Source organism: Petaurus breviceps, unplaced genomic scaffold (assembly GCF_028583685.1).
Source record: "Petaurus breviceps papuanus isolate PSGF00001 unplaced genomic scaffold, PetGlider_PUasm1.0 90994, whole genome shotgun sequence".
NCBI lineage: Eukaryota > Metazoa > Chordata > Mammalia > Diprotodontia > Petauridae > Petaurus > Petaurus breviceps.
The window spans coordinates 3,422,738-3,444,142 of NW_027187393.1; the positions used below are offsets into that span (position 1 = coordinate 3,422,738).

At 41.5% G+C, this 21,405-nt stretch overlaps 1 protein-coding gene across 1 annotated transcript in view; it reads left to right on the plus strand.

Moving 5' to 3' along the window:
• Nucleotides 1-10,582: 10,582 nt before the first annotated feature.
• The window catches only part of GFPT2 (glutamine-fructose-6-phosphate transaminase 2), a 63,549-nt gene continuing 52,726 nt past the window's right edge, over nucleotides 10,583-21,405 (plus strand). Inside the window, exon 1 of the mRNA XM_069077798.1 lies at nucleotides 10,583-10,810. Within this exon, the coding sequence (XP_068933899.1) occupies nucleotides 10,804-10,810 (7 nt within the window). The 5' untranslated portion in view covers nucleotides 10,583-10,803. The remainder of the gene's footprint in view (nucleotides 10,811-21,405) is intronic.

The following is a 21,405-nucleotide window of genomic DNA, read 5'->3' on the forward strand; positions in this document are numbered from 1 at the left end:
CTCTCTCTCTCTCTCTCTCTCTCTCTCTCTCTCTCTCTCTCTCTCTCCACTCTTCCCTCTCTTCCTCCTCCCCCCTCCTCCTTCCCTCCCCCACAAAGTGGGAAGCTTCAAAACTGCAAACCTCCAATGGAGAGAGAGATAGTAGGCACTGCCACTGGCTGCCTTATCTCCCCACTCAGGCTAACATGTGCTATGAAAACTATAACCTTGTGAGCTTCAAAAGGTCAAAAGAGCCACCAGAGGTCCAGCAGCTAGAGTCAATAGCAAAGTCTACTAGTACCATGTTTCCCCGATAATAAGACACTGTCTTATTATTTTTTTGGACAGAAAAACACCAGAGGGCTTATTTTCAGGGGAGGGCTTATTTTAATGAACATTGACAGCAATTTTAATAAACAGGTAAATGTGAACAAAAAAATGTACCTTTATTCAATAAGCAAATCACTGGGGAAGAACAGGATGACACGCTCACTGCTGCAGCTCTGATTGGATGCAGCTCGGAGCGTGGTGTGCGTTTCACCCGGGGGGAGAAGGGACGGTGCATACAGAGGGTACCGTAATGTAGCGTGTAGCGCAGGGGATCACCTTCACTATAGTAGCAATCTCAATAGGGCTTATTTTCGGGGGAGGGCTTATTTTAGAGGAATCTTACACAGTAAGGGGAGGGCTTATTTTCAGGATAGGTCTTATTATCGGGGAAACATGGTATGCAAAGCAGTTGGGCCTGGTGAGAAGCCAGGCCTGAAGAGTAACCTGTTTTATCCAATCCAGCAGCAGAGACACTGCCCTGAAAGAAAGGGAGGAACTGGTCCAATGACTATAATTCAGGCATAAGTGAACTTGCTGAGGGAGGGGGGTGGTTGGGAAGTGTTAATAGGCACCACTTTGTTTGATTCCATACTCTCCAGGGCTCGAGATGGTAAGGTAGAATGGGCTTCAAGAGGAAAGATGCAAGATTCAAATTTTTCTTCAGATTACTGAAGAGAGAGAAAAACTCTGGAAAGCTGTTGACCTGAGAAGAGCTAACAGTCTCCATCATGTACCCATCCCCAGCTTGTTATACTTCAAAGAATTTCCTCTTGAATGAGGAAGCACTCTCTTTCTGGATTGAACCAAATCAGAGGTGGAGCACTTGCAACCTCAAGGCTACACGTGGCCCCATAGTCCTCAAGTATGACCCTTTGACTGAATCCAAACTTCACAGAACAAATCCCCTTAATAAAAGGATTTGTTCTGTAAAACTTGGACTTAATTAAAAGGCTGCACCCAAGGACCTAGAAGGCTACATATAACCTCAGGGCCACAGGTTCCCCACACCTGAGTCAAACTGTCTCACTTCCAATGGGAGAATTTGTTCACTCTATATTGTTTGGTATATATATTCTCTCATGTACAATTTCTCTGATTTCTGTTTGCTATGAACTCAAATAAATGGGTTTGCTTTCTATTTGCTATGTATCTTTACTGTGGAACTAGCAACTAGTGGGGAGAGGATCAAGTCTTGAATATAAAGCTTGGGTCCTCCTTTCCCATTAATAAGTAGTGATCAGAAGATTAACTGAACCTAAAATTACTCCTAGATTAACAATAATTAAGGTAACAGATAGATATAATTCTAGGCTGATACTGTCTTTCTCTGAGGAGAGGAGAGTGGCCAGTCTCTGGCTTCAACCTCCTATTTCCCTTTCTAGAAGGAATCAAAGGCCCCCTTGGTGAAGGTGGAGGTAGGGTGGAAAGAGACACTAGAGTCTATTCTTGCCTCTCTTCAAGCCACTTCTTGACAGACCCATGTAGACATGCATAATCTACATGGGCCACAATAAAGCAACACACACACACACACACACACACACACACACGTAAGTAACCAATGAGCCAGGATCAGAAATAAAGAGATCAGGGTAGATCACATTAAAAAAATTATACATTATTTTCAATAATCCCAAATTGTTAGCTACTCCAAAAACCTATTTCTTGAATACCAATGTTTTTCTAATAATGCTCTATGGTTACAAATCATAGGATATCATAATCTCAGATGGATAAAAATTACAACAGCAATGACAAACTATGTGGTAGTGTGAGTAGACTAAATCATCACTACTAATGATGATTCATGCATGTGTAGACATCAGAGATGTATACGACCAGAAAAGGGGGGGAGGGTGAATTGGTCATATATTGAGAGTGAGAAATGATAGAAAACCTCAGTAGTACTTTGATCACCTCAAGATATTAAAAGGACTAGAAGAAGGGCCAACTTAAGTGTTCTGAGAGAAGATTGTTGGAATTAGAGGAATCTTAGTTGGACCTTTATATGTAAGATTATCTTGCAAGAGAAGAGGGTGGGTACACATTCTAACATATGAAAGAAGATGAACAAATTCTTGGTGACAAGATCAAGGGAAAGCATGGAGATTGTAGAATATTTGGAGATATGTTCTATATCTTATTTGTCTCTATAAGTTGATGTTAGACAAAAGTTCTTACATGTAAGAAGTACTCTGTGGGGGCGGCCAGGTAGCACAACGAGTAAGAGCACCCACCCCAGTGTTGGGATGACCTGGGGGATAGAATCCCGGGCTCAGACACTTAGCATCCACCCAGAAACACCTGGCTGTGTAACCTTGAGCAAGTTACTTAACCCCAATTGCTTAGGGGCGGCCAGGTAGCACAGCAAGTAAGAGCACCAGCCCCAGTGTTGGGATGACCTGGGGATCGAATCCGGGCTCAGATACTTAGTACCACACCAAGAAATAACTGGCTGTGTAACCTTGAGCAAGTTACTTAACCCCAATTGCTTTAAAAAAAAAAAAAGAAGTACTCTGTGGAATCATGTAATGTCTGAGTTGGAAAGGAACAAATAGGCTTCGTGAGGATGGGGGTATAGTGGGAATTGAGCACAGGGTAGAAAAAGAAAGAGATGGTTCCGGAGTGGTATCAGAGAGATAGGAGGAGAACCAAGAGAGTGAAGTGTCACAAAAGCCAAGGGAAAGAGTTTCAAGAAAGAAGAGATGGTCAGCTTTCAAGATTTGAGGCTATATGTCATCAACAAGACAAAATTTGGGATGGAGATCACCAGTTGAAATTACTATTTGCATTTCATAATGCCTGCCATTCTCATGCCTTCTAGACAGTGTGAGAGAGATAGAGACAAATAAGATCCCAATCCATCCCTATAGGAGCTGATACTCAAGGTGATAAGGCATGCATGTGCCAATGCTTCAGGGATCTGTGCTAAGCTGCCAGTGGGTATGTCCTCCCTCCAATGATGCAAATTGCATGGACTCCAAGTCTCTAGTAGATGTTTCTTCTAGAGTTGCTATGACTGAAAATGTAAGTACCCTGCAGCCAACATGGCAGCAAACCTCTCCAAACTTAGACTAGCCCTTGGACAGCATTCATGCACTCAGTTCATAATCAGACCCAAGTCTGAAGCCTTTGTAACTTGGGAGGACCTCCTAGAATTTGTGATCCACTGGTAGAGTCTTCAGAAAGTTAGGGCAAGCCTCCAAATACTGGTGAGCCATTGAGGCAAGTTTCATGGGCTGGAGTGGTGAGGGAGTTCCACCAAACGACATCGTGGCTGGTGGGGGTAGAGAAGGAGACAAATTCCATCTTATACCCTTGTTAGAAGGTAAAGGCTCATGGGTCACATCCCACAATTCTGCTGCGTGCCTAGGCTGATTCAATGCTCTTGGGAATAGCAAGCTTCTTTTAAAATGCCACCAGAGGCATGGTCAGTCTTTGGTCAACTTACAGCAATCAGTCCCTCTAATTCAATTAAGGAACTAGTCATTCTTCATAAAGGGATAATAGAGGACAGACACATTTTGGTACTTCATGTAACACTTTAGCATATCATCTCTCTGTTATTTGCTCCTTACTTTCTATGATTACATAAACTAGGTTGAACCAACTGGTTCCCTTTCCAGACCCCACCTCCACCTATATAGGTAATGGAGGTACATGCACACACACGCACAGATTGGCCTTAAAGAATGAATCATTGTTGTTGTTTAATTGTTACAGTCATGTCCAACTCTTCATGACCCCACTTGTGGTTTTCTCAGCAAAGATAATGGAGGGGTTTGCCATTTCCTTCTCTAGCTCATTTTACAGATAAAGAACTAAGGTAAACAGGGCTAAGTGACTTGCCCAGGGTCACACAGCTTATAAGTAACTACGGTCAGATTTGAACTCACAAAGATGAGTCTTCCTGACTTTAGGCCCAGCACTTTATCCACTGTGACACCTAGCTGCCTGTGAAGAATGAGTAGAGTTCATAGACCAGAGGAAAGGAAGAGGAAAATCATTCCAGTGGACATACAAACAAGTAACTATCTAGAGAGAATGTGATTAATTCTTTAAGATCAATACAATAAACCAAAGGCCTTTGGACTTCAGAGGACAGAAAGAGCATACCTAGCTAAATACACCATCAAGGAGAATATGCCAGAAGAACTGGGCAAGTCTTTCTTCTTTTGATTCCATATAGTTGGGGGTTCAGCAATGGAAATGGTTGGTGTGATTTTGCATTTGAAATTGGTTATGTAATAGAAATAGGTAAGCTAAAGAGCATTAATTGAAGAAGGAGATGCACACATCTTAGCTTTTACTCTAATGCTTTCTGTGAATCACCTTGGTGTGTCCTGGGTGTGATCAGAGACTGTAGCAAAAATGATATTTCAATTAAGTATATATAGACAAGAGCCAAGTGTACCTACTTCCAGCGTATTTGCCAAGCAACTTAGAAGCTACTGTTTGGCTTATTCATTCAAGTGATACTATATGACACTTGTGGAAATTACATTGATGAGGGAGTAAGGCATAGTCCCTTGCCTTCAAAGGGCTCCCAGGGGGAAAAAGACATGCATATGAATAATTAGAGGGCAAGGCAGACTGTGAAAAGGGCCATAGGTTTGGGCTAGGGAGGGGGTCCCAGAGTGGGAAAGATCACATCTGACTTCAGGATCTGGAAAGGCTCCTACTGCTCCTTCTGTCTGGAATGCCATTCTGCTTCTCTCCACCCCCTCCCATGTCTCTTGAAAATCCCATCCATCTATGAAGATACAGAAAATGTCCTTAGTCCTCCCTGAAACTACCTTCACAAGGTAGGATCCTTTGTTCCCCTGAATCTCTTCATAATTTTACAATTACTTTTCTGTACTTTACCATATTTTGCCTTGTAGCATCTATGATCCATGCGGGGCCTCTGGAACTTCAAGGACTCACTGACAAGCACCAAGAAACATGGTTTAAAAAACAAGGTCACAGTTGTAAAAAGGACAAAAATGGCCCCAATTATTGAACTTTATAATAGGTGCTTCCTGTTTCTGGACATCAACTTGCATTCTGTATTTAAACCAATCATTCACAATTTAAGAAAATTAAAATGGATTTTGTTCTGAAAAACTCACAACAGCTCTTGAAATACCTAGGGGGTGGTGGATGTGGTCATTGACCTCTGGTTTTAATTTGTCATGACCTGATCTTCCTCTGGAGTCCTTTATATTCCTCCTGGACTTTTTCCTTTCTTAACTGCTTTCTATTTGCCCCTGTTTTCCAGTTTTATTATATGTTTCATGATCAAGTTCTCCCTATAGTACCTTGGGAAGAAAAGCCCTGGTCAGAGAACTAAGAGATAAGGAAATAAATGCCTAAGTTAGTAACTAGAAAAAGGCATTATGAGATCAATAGACTATAAATTGCATGAGGGAAAAAACTCTTTAGTTTTGTTTTTGTATCCTTAGAGTTTAGCACAGTGTCTTGTACTGAACAGAGCTTAAAAAATGCTTGTTGAGTCATTGGGTGATAGAACCATGCTGTGACAAATACTCTATCAAAGGATTATAGCTCTAGAGCAGCAAGGCCATTAGTCCAACACTCATTTTACATATGAGGAAACTGAGTTGCAGGGAGGTTAAGAGACTTTCCTGAGGTCACAGAGGAAGTAAGCATCAGAGATTGCCCTGGATCATTACATCCACCTTAGGGGTCTAGCTAAGAGGTCATGAAACACTTAGCATGTACCAGGTGCTGTGCTAAGCACTGGGTATACAAATACAAGCAAAAAGAAAGGCAACCCTCAAGGAATTTGTGATCTACTAGGGGAAAACACCACACAAAAAAGGGGCTTAAAAGTTTGGGGAGGGGGACAACTGCCTACACCCCTATTCTCTCTCTCTGCCCCACTATTTCCCACCTCCTTTAACCCCCATCTCTGCAGTTTCTGAACCTTGCTCCCTACTTTGTTTTCAGAGTCACAAAATCTCAGATTGAGGAGGAACATTAGAGATCATCTGGTCCAAAACCCCTTCCAGTATTGTAGTTCCCCCTCCTGCAGCCTTGACAGGTAGTCATCTAGCAGCTGCTTGAACACTTCCAGTGGGGAGGTGGAGGGGTTTCTAATCTCTCTCTGACAGCCCATTCCATTTTGGGGCCTTTCTAATCATTTGAAAGCTCTTCCTCATGTTGAGCTAAAAATCTACCTCCCTTATCCCTTCCCCCTCCCCCACATTGCTCCTAGCTCTATCCTCTAGGACCAAGCAGACTAAATCTAATCCCTCTTCCACTTGAGAGCCCTTCAATTATTGGAAGACAGGTTTCATAGCCCCCTTGGCCTTCTCTTCTCTAGGATAAACTTTCCCCGGTTTTCTAGTTTTAAGTGTCTTTACAATATGGCATCTGAAACTAGACCCAATACTCCCAGGTTTGGTCTGATGGATTCAGAGGCCCAGCAAGATTCACCTCTGTCTTCTGTATACAGTTAGTGTGAGCAACTAATCGTCCATGAACCTTTTTAACAGCTGTATCTTGTTGCTGACTCATATTGACTTTATGTTCATGAAAACCCCCAGGTGGCTGGGAAAACTACTCTAGATCCATTTCTGGAAAAGGTTCTGGATCTCCCATTGAAAAATATCTGGCCTACATTAGGCCCTGAGGGAAATTATTCTTAATAACAATTTTCTGGCACTGAATGATCTTATAATTGAAACAGGATTTCCCCTTTCTTTCTTTGTGACTCTTCTACCAGTGGGGTAAGAGGAGGAGGTGGCTGGCATTCTTGTGTCTGTGGGAATTGGATTTGCTTTGTGTTTGAGTTCAGTTGCCAGAATTAAGAACTAGAAGAATATTACCTAAAAACTGAGCCCTCCAACCATTGGACTGTCGTGACTCCTACCTTCTCCTAAAATTGCCATCCTCTATGCTCCTCAGACCTTTTCCTGTCTTCCAAAGGAGAGCCACCAGAGTAAACTGATAAGCCATGGGCTGTCTGGGGCTTGGGTTTCTGTAATGCATCCCCTTTGTATCCTTGAAGAGAAAGAACTCGGAAGAGACCTTAAAGAGACAAATAAAAATGCAGTGGAATGAGCATTGGGTTTGGAATTAGAATTGTCACTTAATACCTGTATGTCTTTGAGTAAATCGTTTCTCTGTGCCTCAATTTCCTCGTCTGTAAAAAGATGGGGTTGGATTAGATGGCTTCTTAATGTTCCCTCCAACTCTAAATCTATGGCTGCCATGCTTTAGTTGCCTTCTCCCTCCAATCTTTTGGCCTCCTCCCATTGGTAAGTTTTTCCTGGAATCTCCACTTTGAGGAAGGGCACAAAGAAGCCATTGCTCATTCTCAGAACTTTGCCACCAAGCCCCAACATGCTAGTTTTTCAAAGCCTTTTTATGTATTGTCTTCCCCATTTAGACTATAAGATCCTTGAGGGCAAGGACTCTTTCTTTTTGCTTGTATTTGTATTCTCAGTGCTGCCTAGCAAATAGTAAATGCTGAGTAAATGCTTGTTGATTTGATTTGAACTCCAGTGGATATCTCCACAGATACCCACTACTGCAAGCAATCTGTCTGCTGTCAAGGATGGCCCTGAGAAACCCCATTCTGGAAATCCTATGTCCTCTCTTCAGATATAGCCTCCTTTGAGTGCTCCTCCCCAGGCAGATAAGGCTAAAGGAGTGAGCAGCCTTTCAGCCAGCCTCTCAGACCAGACACACCAGCAAGGTTTATTTGACTAGCACAATAGAGGCCAGTCTATGGAGAGGAGAGGTGGAATTCTGACAGCTGTAATAAGATTAGTTAGAAGTCCAATAATGCTGATTCTGCACATACCATAGCTAGAAAATTATGCTTCTCAGGATGTCATTGTTTGTTGGGGTTCAACAGAGATTGGTGGCACCTATAGCTTCAGCATTCAGGGGTTGGGTTTTTTGGGGGAATCACAAGAAACCTTAGCCCTGAAAACATGAGCCTCATTGACCCAAAGAAAGGAGGCCCTATACTTATGCAGTGCCAACTGACCCTTATGTAGATGCCACAAGTTCAACTCAAATTCTTGGGAACCCCCCTCAAAAAAACCCACGTTTTGTTTTAATTACTTATATCTTTAATGATTATGCTACTTCATTTCTAAATATGTCACTTTCTCCTCTTCTTCCCAGAGGGCCTCTTCTTGTAACAAAGATTAGGAAAATTGGATGAAAGGACAGTTTTAGGTGGAAGGGGGAAATGATGACTTCAGCTTGGAATCTGCTCACCAGTTAGATATCCCCCATTCTAGCAAAGGATTGGGAAAATAAGTCTGGAACTCAGGAGAAGGGTCAGGACTTAGGGTATGATATATTCAATGTCTCCCTATTACCTAGGTAAAACCACAAATTCCTCATTCTGGTATATAAAGCCTTCCATAATCTGGCTCCCACCTAGCTTTCCAGACTTAGTTCATATCACTGTCCTTCATAAATTTTGTGTTCCAGCCATTCTGGACTACTAGCTATTCCTAAAACATGATGTGCCATCATCTCTGTTCTTCATGTCTTCACACAGGCTGTGTCCCAGGCCTGAAATGAATTCCCTCCTTATCTCCGCCTCTTACAAATTCTAGCTTTCTTCAAAACTCAGCCTGTCACCCACCTTCTACAGAAAGCCTTTCCTAATCCTGATCCTTTCCAAAGTGCTCTCCCCTCCATCCTGAAATAACTTTGTATTCATTTCTTTGTTCAATCTCCCCCAGTGGAATTTCTTTAGGACCGCCACTGTACCCTTGTCTTAGTCCTTAATAAAAGTTTATTGAATGTAATCGGATGGGTAGAGATGATAGTTGAAGGCACTGATTGATCTAATATATGGAAATATTCTCTTAGCACTAGTGCTTCATGTAGGTTAGATAACCATAGAATTTCAGAACCACTCCCAGGACAGCACCCTAGGGAGATGGTGAGTGTAACCCCAGGCACCAGAAAGCTTTCAACCTGAACAGAGATGTTCCTTTCAAGTCTGTTGAAAGAACCAAGGAATGAATGCAGAATAAATGAAAAACTGTGCATTGGGAGTTCTTTCACTAATTCAGTCTGTGACCTTGTCCCTTCACCTTTTCAGCCTCCTTTCCTCATCTGTAAAGTGAGTAGGTCTGACCAGATGATTTCTAAAGGCTTTTAGAGGCCTGATGTTTGGTATATGAAGAGGACAACTATAAAAGGGGAGTGGGAGGGGGGAGGTGGAGTAAGAGAAAGATAACCATAGTAAACAAACCTCCCTTTCTTTGGCCCAGCCTAGTCTGGAGTACAGGAGGTGGAGGGAAGGGCTGAAGGAAGTTCCTTGCTTCATTGCCGGCCTTCGCACTGAGTCATGTGCGGGGGCTGTGGCTACGGGTGCGATAGATAACGCCCAGTGAGTTGCTGCAGCCAGAGGCCAAGGAATATTTTCCCGGGGTGGGGGATTTATTTTTTTCCCCAAGACTGCACATGCATATAATGTTGCTACTTTAGAAACCCCAGAAAAATATACTCAATAGGTGTATTGTGACAAAATCATAAAAAGACGCAGGGACGGATAGGAAATTCGACCCCATAGCTATGAGGGTTGTCAAGGTGCCCCTTCCCCCTCCCATACCTCCCCGTAGTCTACTGGTCCAACAGGTAAGTGGGGATGCCTCCCCAAGGCAGCTCCCCTTGGGTGGGCTAGCTTTCCAAAGGTGCCCTGGGGGCTGCTCCCAGCCTCCCTTTCCCCCACCCCCAAGCCCGCATGACTAGAGCCTAATTCCCAGACATTTCATAAATGCCTTCCTGGGTCCCACTTCCTGACACCGCCCGCCGTCCTCTACCCCCACCGCCCCCACACAGCCGTCAGGCCATCTGCTGTCCACTATACGATGCAGTGCCACCAGTGCAGACGCCACCCATTAGGCTCAGAGTTCCCGCTCCCTCTCCCTTCTCCTCTCTTTCTTCCGTTTTTTCCCTCTCTTTCGTTTTCCTCCATCTCCCCTCCTTTTCTCACTACTCTCATTTTCTCCTCTCCCCTCCCCTCCTTTCTAGCTCCCTCTATTCCCTCTCTCTTTTCCTCTTCTTTCACCCTCGTTTTCAGTTTCTGATTCTCTTACCCTTATTCTTCTATCTTTCATCGCCCCCCCCCCCCTTTCTTCCCCTAGGGATCTTCCCTCCCACCCTTCCTCCGTTCCCAAGACAACCTGCAGCCAATGAGGAGCCAGAAAAGGAGGTGCAGCCGCTGCTCAGAGCCTTCACTCCCCAATCCACCTCCCCTACCGCCCCCCTCCCCAACTCCACTGGCTGGCCCCGCTGCACATAAGAGGCGTGCTTCGGGGCGGGCGCGGGACGTTGTGAGGGAGTCGAACTAGCGCAAGGAGGGAGAGGGAGGGAGAGAGGCGCCAAGCGGAGCTGAGCCGAGGTGAGCAGAACAGAGCAAAGCCGAGCCGAGCTGACAATCTGACAGTGGACACATCGCCTGTACAGCCGCCCGCACGAGACACAAAAAGAGGCAGAGCCGGAGCCGACAAGATGTGCGGTGAGTGAGGCCGAAGAGGACAGAGCCGCGGCTGCTGCCTCCGCCCCTGCTGTCCAGTAGCCCAGCTCGGCCCGACCCAGCCGGCCCCCGCCCTAGCCCCAGCCCTGGCCAGGCTCGCGCCGCTGGCTCCGGAGCATCGGGATCTGCCCGCTAGCTCCGGAGCATCGGGATCTACCGGAGGGAGGAGGTCTGACCTGTCCTGGCCTTGGGAGGGAAGGGAGCCCCGAGTCCCACAATAGAGGTGTTTCCTAGCCCGAAAGAGAGGCATCTGTCCTCCAAACCAAGAAGTCTGCCCACGTCGTCCGCAGAGGAATATGTCCACCCCACCCAAGAGAGGAGACAGCCCCCCAGTAGAGAGGTACCCTCAAAAAGGGATCTGCACCCCAACAGAGGATGAAGTTCACCCCCTCCCAACAATGTATGCTCTCCCATTAGAGGAGTATGTCTACCCACCCAGCAAGCCCCCCTCCTCCAGTAAAGGACTATGTCAAACCCACCAACAAAGGAGGCTGTTACCCCCACCCCAAGAGTAGAATGTTCATTTCTCCCTGCAAAGGGCTTTGGTACCCTATGTGTCCACTCCCGCCTAACATACAAATCTGTCTGGTTCTCCCTCCCATAGAGGAGGTCTTGCCCTGCTCAGCCGAGGTCTGCCCCGCCATAATACTTCCTTCACCTATCAAGTCTTGTCACTAATAAAGGAGATACCTTATCGTCTCTTCCCCCCACCAACCCAGGTCTCTCTCTGAGAAGGTTTTCCAACACAAATTCTCACCAAGATTTTCATAAATAGAGAGAACCCTCCCTACTCTCCACATCCCATATCCCAGGGCTGTTAGGAAATAGCAATGATTTTCCTTTCTCCCATGCACACATATTCCTGAGACTGGAAAGGCATAACTCACCTCTTATCCTTTATAGTGGGAGCAGTGAATGGACCTGCCCATCCCCCTAGCCTCTTGCCTCACCTATTCCCCAACCCCAATTCCAGAGGTGTTATTTAGCACCCCCCATGTGCTGTCACTTTATTCCTCCTCTTTTTCTCATCTTTCTCCCTCTATTTCCCCTTCCATTCAAGCAGATAATGGGAATCCCCCATTTCTTTTTTTTTTAAGAGGAGACTTGAGTTGGTGTTTAAAAGTTCACTTCTTGTTATAATCTAGGCTTGAAATAACCTTTTGCCTTAGTAGCTTTTCATGTTATTAACATATTGCTAAACAGAGCATTTTATTAACATATTGCTAAACAGGAAATATGATTGGGGTGTGTGGGGGGAAGGTGTTCCCTCCTTGTGAGTCAAGGACAGTGGTTCCCTTCAGGTGAAGGCACAGAAGTTTCACTTTCTCAGAATTAATAGTGTGGCATCATGGAGAATGGACAGAGGGGAAAAAGTTCTACTGGCTGAGCTGTGAACATGCACACATCTGTAATCCCTTTAGACTTCCTCCTGGTGTATCTGCAGCTAGTAAGACCCTCTGGAGAGTAGGAACAGGATAACTCCTGCTGGGACAAAAGGTCACTGTGTGTCTTTTTTTTTTTCTAAAGTGGTATAAAGTTACTCAAAACCAACAAAATGTGGCTGAATACCAGGTCAAACTTTTTGAATTATGAAAGGTCTCTCGCTGAGACCTTTCACTGTAACTTGTGTGGACATTGCTGTATTTACAGGAATTGGACCTAGTGAAGGAGAAAAAGAGGCTTTATATAGAATGGTTACACATTCCTTACTATTCATGCTAAAAATGTATTTGGATGAATAAAAATACTGATGGCATTTGCTTTTAGACTAATAAAATGTTAGGACTAGGAAGGCCCTTAAAAATTGTGTTCATCCAGCTCCTCTTAGGGAGGAGGTAAAATGAGACCCAGAGAGTTTGGGGGACTTGCTCAAGGTAATACAGCTAGTTTAAGGGCATTAAAATCCAGATCTTATAACCAGTGCTCTTTCTATGTTTTAAAGTAAAACATAGGGTCTTTGAGAAGCAGTATGTCTCTATTGGTCAAGCTGAGACTTTAAAATCCTGAGCCTTCACAACAAAAGTTTCAGGAAGTACCTCTATGTCTTTTGTCATTTACAAAATAAACCGAACTCCTGTAGAGAAAAGCCTTTTCTTTTGTTCCCAAAAGAGTAAAGAGGCTACTTGGCATCTATTTACACTTGTGGAGAAGAAGAAAGGAAGCTGTTTGGGGTTGTCTCTTTACCCTTGTGATACACAGAGGAACACCTTTCTTGACTGTAGTCTTAAGAGGCTTCATAGATTTTGTAGTTAATGAGCATTTGTTGATTAATCGATTAATGGAACCGGACGAGCCTTTAGCATTTAAATATTCCAGTCCTCTCATTTTACAAATAAAAGAAATGGGGGGTGGGGGTGGGGGGCTGTGAAGATTGAGAGAGAGAGGGAGGGAGGGAGGGAGTGGGGCCGGAAGAGGGAGAGACTTCCTGGAGGCTAAACTGGTAACTGTGGAAGAAATAAGATTCTAACCCAGATCCAAATTCTGTGCTTTTTCCTTTATGCCATAATGTTTATTTGCCACACCCCTAAAAAGACACTACTCCATACCATGGCTAGAATAAGATTCCTTAAATATTTTCTTCGTACCTCTCCTCCTTCTTAGAAACTTCCATGGTTCCTTATTGTGATAGTTAAAATTCATACTTGTACCTAATATTTAAGGTCCTCTACTGTTAGCCCTATACTATTCCTCACACCAGTAGAATAATTCTACCACTCACTGTCCCCTCCAAACAACTATCCTAATCTCTTTGCCAATGCAATTCTTTTCATCTAAAACACCATTCCTCTTCTCCTTTATATGCCTAAATCACATTCAATTTCCAAGGACAGGATCAAGTGCCATTACTTTTTGGAAAAACTTATTTATTTTAACCTCACCTTAGTTCATTATATGAATGAATATAGCACCTACTGTCTATGCCATTCATATATTGCCTTACAATACATCTTTTAATGTATATATTTCCTATCTCCTTAAGGAGATTGCAAGTTTCTTGATTGTAGGAACAGTCTTATTTCAGCGAATGTTTTTTGTGTGCATTACAGTGTCCTGCACATAGAAGACACTAAATAGATAATATACCATGCCTGTTATTGTTGGCCTATACGCTTATAGACTTTCAGTCTAGGGAGGGTTAAGAGGGTGGTATATGGCATTTATATAAATAACTATAATACATGATAAGGGTAGAAGAGGTTCAGGAAAGAACATTATTAGCTTTGGTGGGAGGAGAGAAAATAAAGGTATTATGTTGGTTCAGAAACACTTATTTGTATCCTCCATAGTACCTTGTCCATGGTAGTATTGATTCATTCATTTAATATTTATTAAATACCCACTGTGTGTAAGTGCCTTGAAAGGCAGTAGGAGATTATCATAGTGAGCATTTATATCATATGTGTAGGTTCACAAAGCGCTTTATAAATATTATCTCATCTTCACAAGCCTAGGAAGGAGGTTCTATAATTATCCTCCCTTTACAGATGAGAAAACTGAGGCAGACACATTAAGTGACTTGCCCAAGATCACCTACCTAGGAAGCATCTGGGACAGGATTTCATCTTAAGTCTTTCCGACCCCAGGGCCACACAGAAACAGAGAACTATACTATACAATATTATGTGATAAGTACATTTAAGATATTAGAAACAAAATCTTAAAAACATTTTGAGGTCTCAATGGGAGATCAGGGAAGACTTCATGGAGGATATGGCATTTGAGATGGGTTTAAAAGAAATATGTAAGAAAGAGAAATGAGGTCCTAGAATGCCAAGCAAAAGAGTTTAAACTTCCTTCTAGAATAGAGGTTGAATGAAGACAATTTTTTAAAAAGAAAGGCAAAGAAAAGTGGGGTGTTTTTTTACCCTTTTGAGAAGCTTGTGGGACATCCAGGTGAAGTTATCCAAAAGGCAGTTAAATGATCCAGAATTGGAATGTAGGAGAGAGACAAGGGCTGGATATATATCATCTGTATATATATGATCACTGATCCCATGGGAGCAGATAAAGTAACCAAGGGAGAAGGTATAGAGAGAAAAGAGAAGAGATAGAGCTTTGGGCACACCAATCTCCACATAGATGGAGATCCAGCAAGAATCTGAGGAAGAATGGTCAAACAAGTAGGGAGAATGTGGTGTCACAAAAACCTAAAGAAGACAGAGTGTTTGCTTTTGCTTGGTATAAACTAGATCTTTATGTAATCAGAATTCTAGGGACTCAGAGATTATTTAGAAGATTGTGACAAAGTAGAAAGAAGATAAAACTAAGAATTAGAAATTTTAAATTCTTAGTCTGTCTCAATGTTTTTTTCTAGGGCAAGTTATTTTAACCCTCTGGGATTCAGTTTCCTCATCTGTAAAATACAAGAATCTGACTAAACAATCTCTAAGGCCTCTTCTAGGTCTGACATGTTACAATCTTTTTTTTTGTTTTGGGTTTTGGTTTGTTTTTTTTTTTTTTTTTTTTGCTTTTTGGAGGGGGGAGGTCAAGGCAATTGGGGTTAAGTGACTTGCCCAAGGTCACACAGCTAGTAAGTGTTAAGTATCTGAGGCCAGATTTGAACTCAGGTCCTCCTGACTCCAGGGCTGGTGCTCTATTCACTGTGCCACCTAGCTGCCCCTATGTTACAGTTTTTATGATTCAATTCAATCAAGGTCTACTGATAAATGTGTAGCAACCAGGTTGGAGTGGTGGAGCAAAGCACACACAAACTTTTAAGTTTAATGTATATCATTAACAATTTTTTATGCCTAAACAATCAATAAAATATTTGATTTGTTTTAGTGATTGCTGACTTCTGAGGTATAAATGCTCATGCTGAAAATTCAACAACTGACTCTCAGCAAGCCAGTTAGAGCTGGCTCCATCACACCCCTGAATTCAACATACAATTTTAAAACATTTATTGTATGCAGAACAGTATCCTAGGTGCTTGGAGAAATGCTAAGTTTAACAAGACATAATTCCTGCCCTCACTGAGTTTGAAATCTGATTGGGAGAAAAAACATATATATATATATGTATGTATGTATGTATACTGCTAACATATAACATTGTGTGATGGTTTTGAAATATGCACAGCAAAGTACTCCATGAGGTCAGAAGGGGATGTTGTTAGCAACATTAGTGGGATGAAGAAGGATGATAAGAGACTTCATGTAATAAGCCAACACTTGAATCAGGTGTAGAGTATTGTTAAGATTTCAAAAGGCAAAGAGAGGGAGGGAAGGCACTTCATACTTAGGACATCACATGAATAAATACTTGGGGGCAGAAAAGTGAAGGATATATATATATATATATATATGGGAAAGAGAATAATCTAAATTAGTTAGAGTATGTGAAGGAGAGTAATGTGAGCTAAGATTGGAAGCTTAGGTTGGTCACAGTTTATGTGGAGGGCCTTGGATACTAAACAAAGGCATTAGAACTTGACCTAATAAGCAGTAGGGAGTCACTGAAATTTTTGAGCAAAAGAACAGTATCACCACATCTGTGCAATATTCCAGAATAACTTCCCACTCAATTTAAGTATTCTCTCTGCAACAGACCCATATTGGCTGAAATGGTGGACCAAAGGTGGTTATTCAGTCTTGACAGGTAGAGATTTCAGCTCTGTTCCAACACTTCCAGTTAGAGAACTCTTTACCTTATAAGGCAGCCCATGTCCATTTTGGACAGCTCCAGTTGTTAAGACATTGTTCCTTATATTGTACTAAATCTGTTTTCCTGTAGCTTCTATCCATTTGTCTTAGTTTTGCTCTCTAGAGCAACATAAAATGTCTAATTTTTCTTCTACATGCTATTCCTTCAATATTTCAAGATAATTATTAAATTTCTCTTTAAGTTATTAAATTACTTTAAGTTATTAGGTTACTTTATTTATGTATTTAAGTTTCTCTTCTCCAAGTTAGGCATTCCTAGTTTCTCCAACAATTCCTTATATAAAATGATTTTAAGACCCTTCTGGATAAAATACTTTTCCAGTGTCTCCTTTAAAATAACAGCACCTAGAACTAAGCAAAATCTTCTAGGTCTGGGGCGGCTAGGTGGCACAGTGAGTAGAGCACTGGCCCTGGAGTCAGGAGGACCTGGGTTTGGATCTGGCCTCAGACACTTGACACATACACACAAAAACTAGCCGTCTGACCTTGGGCAAGTCACTTAGTCCCAATTGCCCTATCCTCCCCACTCCAAAAAAGCAAAAAAATAAATAAAAATATAAAATAAAAAAAAAATTAAAAAATACTGATCTGACCAGTATAGAGTACAGCAGGACTATTATATCCTTGTTCTGAAAACCTTATTTCTGTTAATGTAGACTAAGCTCATATTAGCTTTTTTTGGCAGTCACATCAGAGTGACTCACTGAGCACCAAATTTACGGTCAGTCAAATATCCTAAGCCAGGTCTCCCCTATCTATATACTTAGGCAGCTAGTTTGTTGGACCTGAGGGAAGGATTTTACATTTTACATACAGAGATAAATCTCTGTCAAATATTATCTTACTAGGTTCAGCTCATCACTATGACTTGTTTGGATCTTTTAAAATATTGATTCTATTGTGCAACATAATATTTTTCATTCCCAGCTTTATGTCACCTTCAGATTTGATAAGTATGTCTACATTTTTTTTATAATGTTAAATAGACAGGATGATAGATGACTCTGTGATCTGCTACCACAAACCTCTTGAAGAAATGAGAGGGTCAGTAGAAATATTGAAAAAAAAATGGAGCTTGGAGAAGAACTTACATATTATGCTTTTTTATCCACCAGTTAGGGAAAAGGGTGGGCAGCCCAGCTGATCGTAGCTATATACATCACCTTAGCTCTGATATAAGTGATGCAGTGGATTGTGCATGAGGCCTAGGGTCAGGAAGACCTGAGTTCAAATCTGGCCTCAGACACTAGCTGTGTGACCCTAGGCAAGTCACTTAACCCTGTTTGCCTCAGTTTCCTCATTTGTAAAATGAACTGGAGAAGGAAATGGCAAAACACTCTAGCATCTTTGCCAAGAAAACCCCAAATGAGTTCAGGAAGAGTTGGATTGGACTGAACAACAAGAACAGCAGCAGCTGCAGCAGTTCTGATATAAATATATTCACTAAGCAGCCTTCAAATACACAGTTTTGTTTCACAAAACTAAACCCTAATGTTCATGTCAGTAGCAGCAAATGTGAGGTCTTTTCTATCAATTTAGCACTGCCTAGAGTGTGGCAATCAGGGCCACATTCCAGAACCTTCTTAGAGGTTTAGAGGGCACTTCTTAAGAGGAATAGAAATAACTGAGCTTAGTACCTAGTTAGCAGGAATAACTAGTTAATGATGCAAAGTGACATGAAAAGAACATCATACACAATAACAGCAATGTTTAACAATGATGGATTGTGAAAGACTTAGCTATACTGATCAGTACAATGATTCAAGACAATTCCAAAAGACTCATGTTGAAAAAGCGATCCATCACCAGAAAGAGAATGGATGAACTCTTGAGTGCAGATTGAAGCATAATTTTTTCACTTTTTTTTGCTTTAAAAATTTTTGCAACATAGCTAATAAGGAAATATGTTTTGCTTGATTTCACATGAATAATTGATATCATATTCTTGCCTTCTCAACGGGTATGGGAGGGACTGCAGGGATGGAGAGAATTTGTAACTCAATTTTTTTTAATGAATGTTTAAAAATGTAAAAATGAATAAAAAAAGAAAAACTAGTTGAAATAGGAAGCTACTGTGACACCACACCACATGTGAACCACTTCCTAACCCACCTCTGTGCACTTGTGCCTGACATTCCTTCCCTGGACTCCCCAGCATGAACCTAAGGTGTTTCAGTACCTTCACTCATGGGGGTTTTCTTTCATGCTATCTGCCAAATCAATTTGTCTTAAAAAGTTGACTTGAAAGGTATTTTGTGCTGCTTGCCTAGGTTGTCACAATTACTATTTATGACTCTGAAATACATACGTGATTTTTGCTCAATCTCTCTTGTCTTTTCCAAGTCTATCAGACATGAATCCATAAGGAGATGAGTAATTTGATCTTCAATAAATTCTAAGTTTTAGAAAATTTAACCGAATGGATGTTATGTCATTTTTTATTGTACGATTCAAACCCAAGTTCCTCTCATTTGAGAACCAGTGCTCTTTGTACTACTTGGTACAATTAGCTTGAAACAACCTCCCAAAACTCTAAGTATCACATTAAAGTTGTAAAGGGATCTTAAAGATGGTTGGTTGTTCAGGCATTTCCTATTCCCCATGACCTCCATTTCATGGTTTTATGTCAAAAAAATACTGCAGCGGTTTGCCATTCCCCTCTCCACTTCATTTTACAAATGAGGAAACTAAAATAGGGTGAAGTGACTTGCCCAGGGTCATATAGCTAGTAAGTGTCTGTGGTCAGATTTGAGCTCAAGAAGATGAGTCTTCCTGACTCCGGGTCCTGTACTCTATCCACTATGCCACCTAGCTGCCCTTAAAGAAGTATAGTTTAAATTAGACACTTTTTCTTTTTCATATTGCTTCTTGATTTAATTTAAACATTTATCCATTTTTGGTTACTAAGAAAATAAAGCTCATATATTTCCCAATGTCTCTGGGAATTAGGAACTTCCTCTCTTTTTGTCCAAAAGAAATTATTATTTGAAAAAAAATTTTTAATTATTGTTTCTCTTTGTGATTTGTTTTAAAAAATTGTTTTTAAAGAAACCTTTTCCTGCTTCTGGTTTTCTAGTCTTCAAAACATTATTTTTCCATTGGTAATAGGGAAGTCTTGGATACTGTAATTTAGAGATGGTCTTTCATCGAATTTTAGAGCCAGAACAGAACCCTTATAATCAAATCGTTTTTGGAATTCTGTTAGTGGTTGTGTTGAAAACCGAAATGAAAAGAGTAAAAGAATTTCTTGGTACTACAGTTAATGACTATACTTATTTGAACTTTTTGTGAATCTTATAAATGATAGGATGCTTCTCTAAAGGAAATGTTAAGTTTTCTGTACCCGTTCACATTCTGTCTTTATGGACTTTATATGGATGTTAGGACCATCTGGAAGATTCTGAAAGTGAACTACTCTATGCAGGGTAAAAAAGGTTGTACTTTTAAGGCCCCTTCCAGCTCTAAATATATGTTCCCATTCAGTCCTAATACACATATAGTGCAAGTGTGTGTGTGTGTGTGTGTGTGTGTGTGTACACACTCATACAAATGAACTGTTTTTCCCCTTTAAAAAAAAAAAGTTGGATAACAGCTATCAAGAAGGAAGTCTTATGTAAACTATATGCATTTGCTAAATAATTAAACTGAATTTATTTAAGAAAACTTTAAACATCTGGAATCATCCTTGTGACTGTGTGTCTTTGTATGTGTTAGATAAAGAATTTTATAGATTAAAACCAACTTACTAACCTTATAGCTCAGGGAAAAGGCAAGTAACTCAGGATAAAATAAAAAGCTGGACAACTGAGTACATATAGGAATTTATATGATTATTTGATTACTCTGCCCCCAAATCTTAACAATATTGTAAGCTCCTTTTTTTGGTGCAAAACTAGAAAAAATATGCATTAGGTATAGTATAGAATGGACCCCTCAATACCAAGAATAGAAAACAAACTGAATTATGAATCTGTATCATCTTTTAGATGACTCAGGCAGGTTTCACCCAAGAATCAAGACGAACCAGTCTACTTCTGGTGGTTGCCATTTATTCTCAAAGAGGACCAAGATGACATCACTATGTTGCAGTCCAGGTACAATGTGTCAGACTGTGAATGATCAGACCAATACAAGCTTGGAAGGCTCTACCACAGATCAGGCACAAATAGTCCACGTGAATATTTGGAGTGATGTCTCTAGATTTGCACAGTTCATGTTTCTTTTGAGCTACTGAAATTCTGCTTTGCTCAAAGAGCACAGCACCTTCTTTGACGCAGGCATTCCTGTTCCTTTGCCAGTCTTTCCCATGTCCCACTTCAGTATCTCTCATGAGACTAACCAGTAATGTAATAATCAATAGGCCTTTTATTATAGGTCATGAGTGTATTTTTAAAATTCACACGAAATAAAACAAAACCACACAGGGCAAAGAGAAAGCAGAGGCAATAAAGAAAGGACACAGCAGTTTCATTACAGAGGCATTAAGTGTGGTGATAGTCTTCAGACCAGAATGGGAAGACATACAAAAAGGAGTCAATGACGTTAGCCCTTGGTATTGGCATTCGTAGTTTCACCAAGTTCTCTGTCACACCTAGTCGGTGCATCATTCCTGGGTCATAGTTATCTTCTTACCAGCACAGCTTGTTGAGGCAACTGGAAGTTATGGATTTTATAGTGAGGGGATGAGATCTCACTTTGGGAAGTATGGTTGGTTTCCTGACTCCAGTGTTATAGGTGGGGAGATGCTGAGTAATGGATGATGGTAGAGGCCCTGACTGGAACAAATATCTCCTACAACCATGGTATAACATGGCAGGGTGTGGGTGTTAGGCAGGAAAAGGGGATATGCCCAGTGTCCTGAGCAAAGAGAATCTTGTGTTAATGAGTGAACCTCTTGGGTCTCAGAGAGAT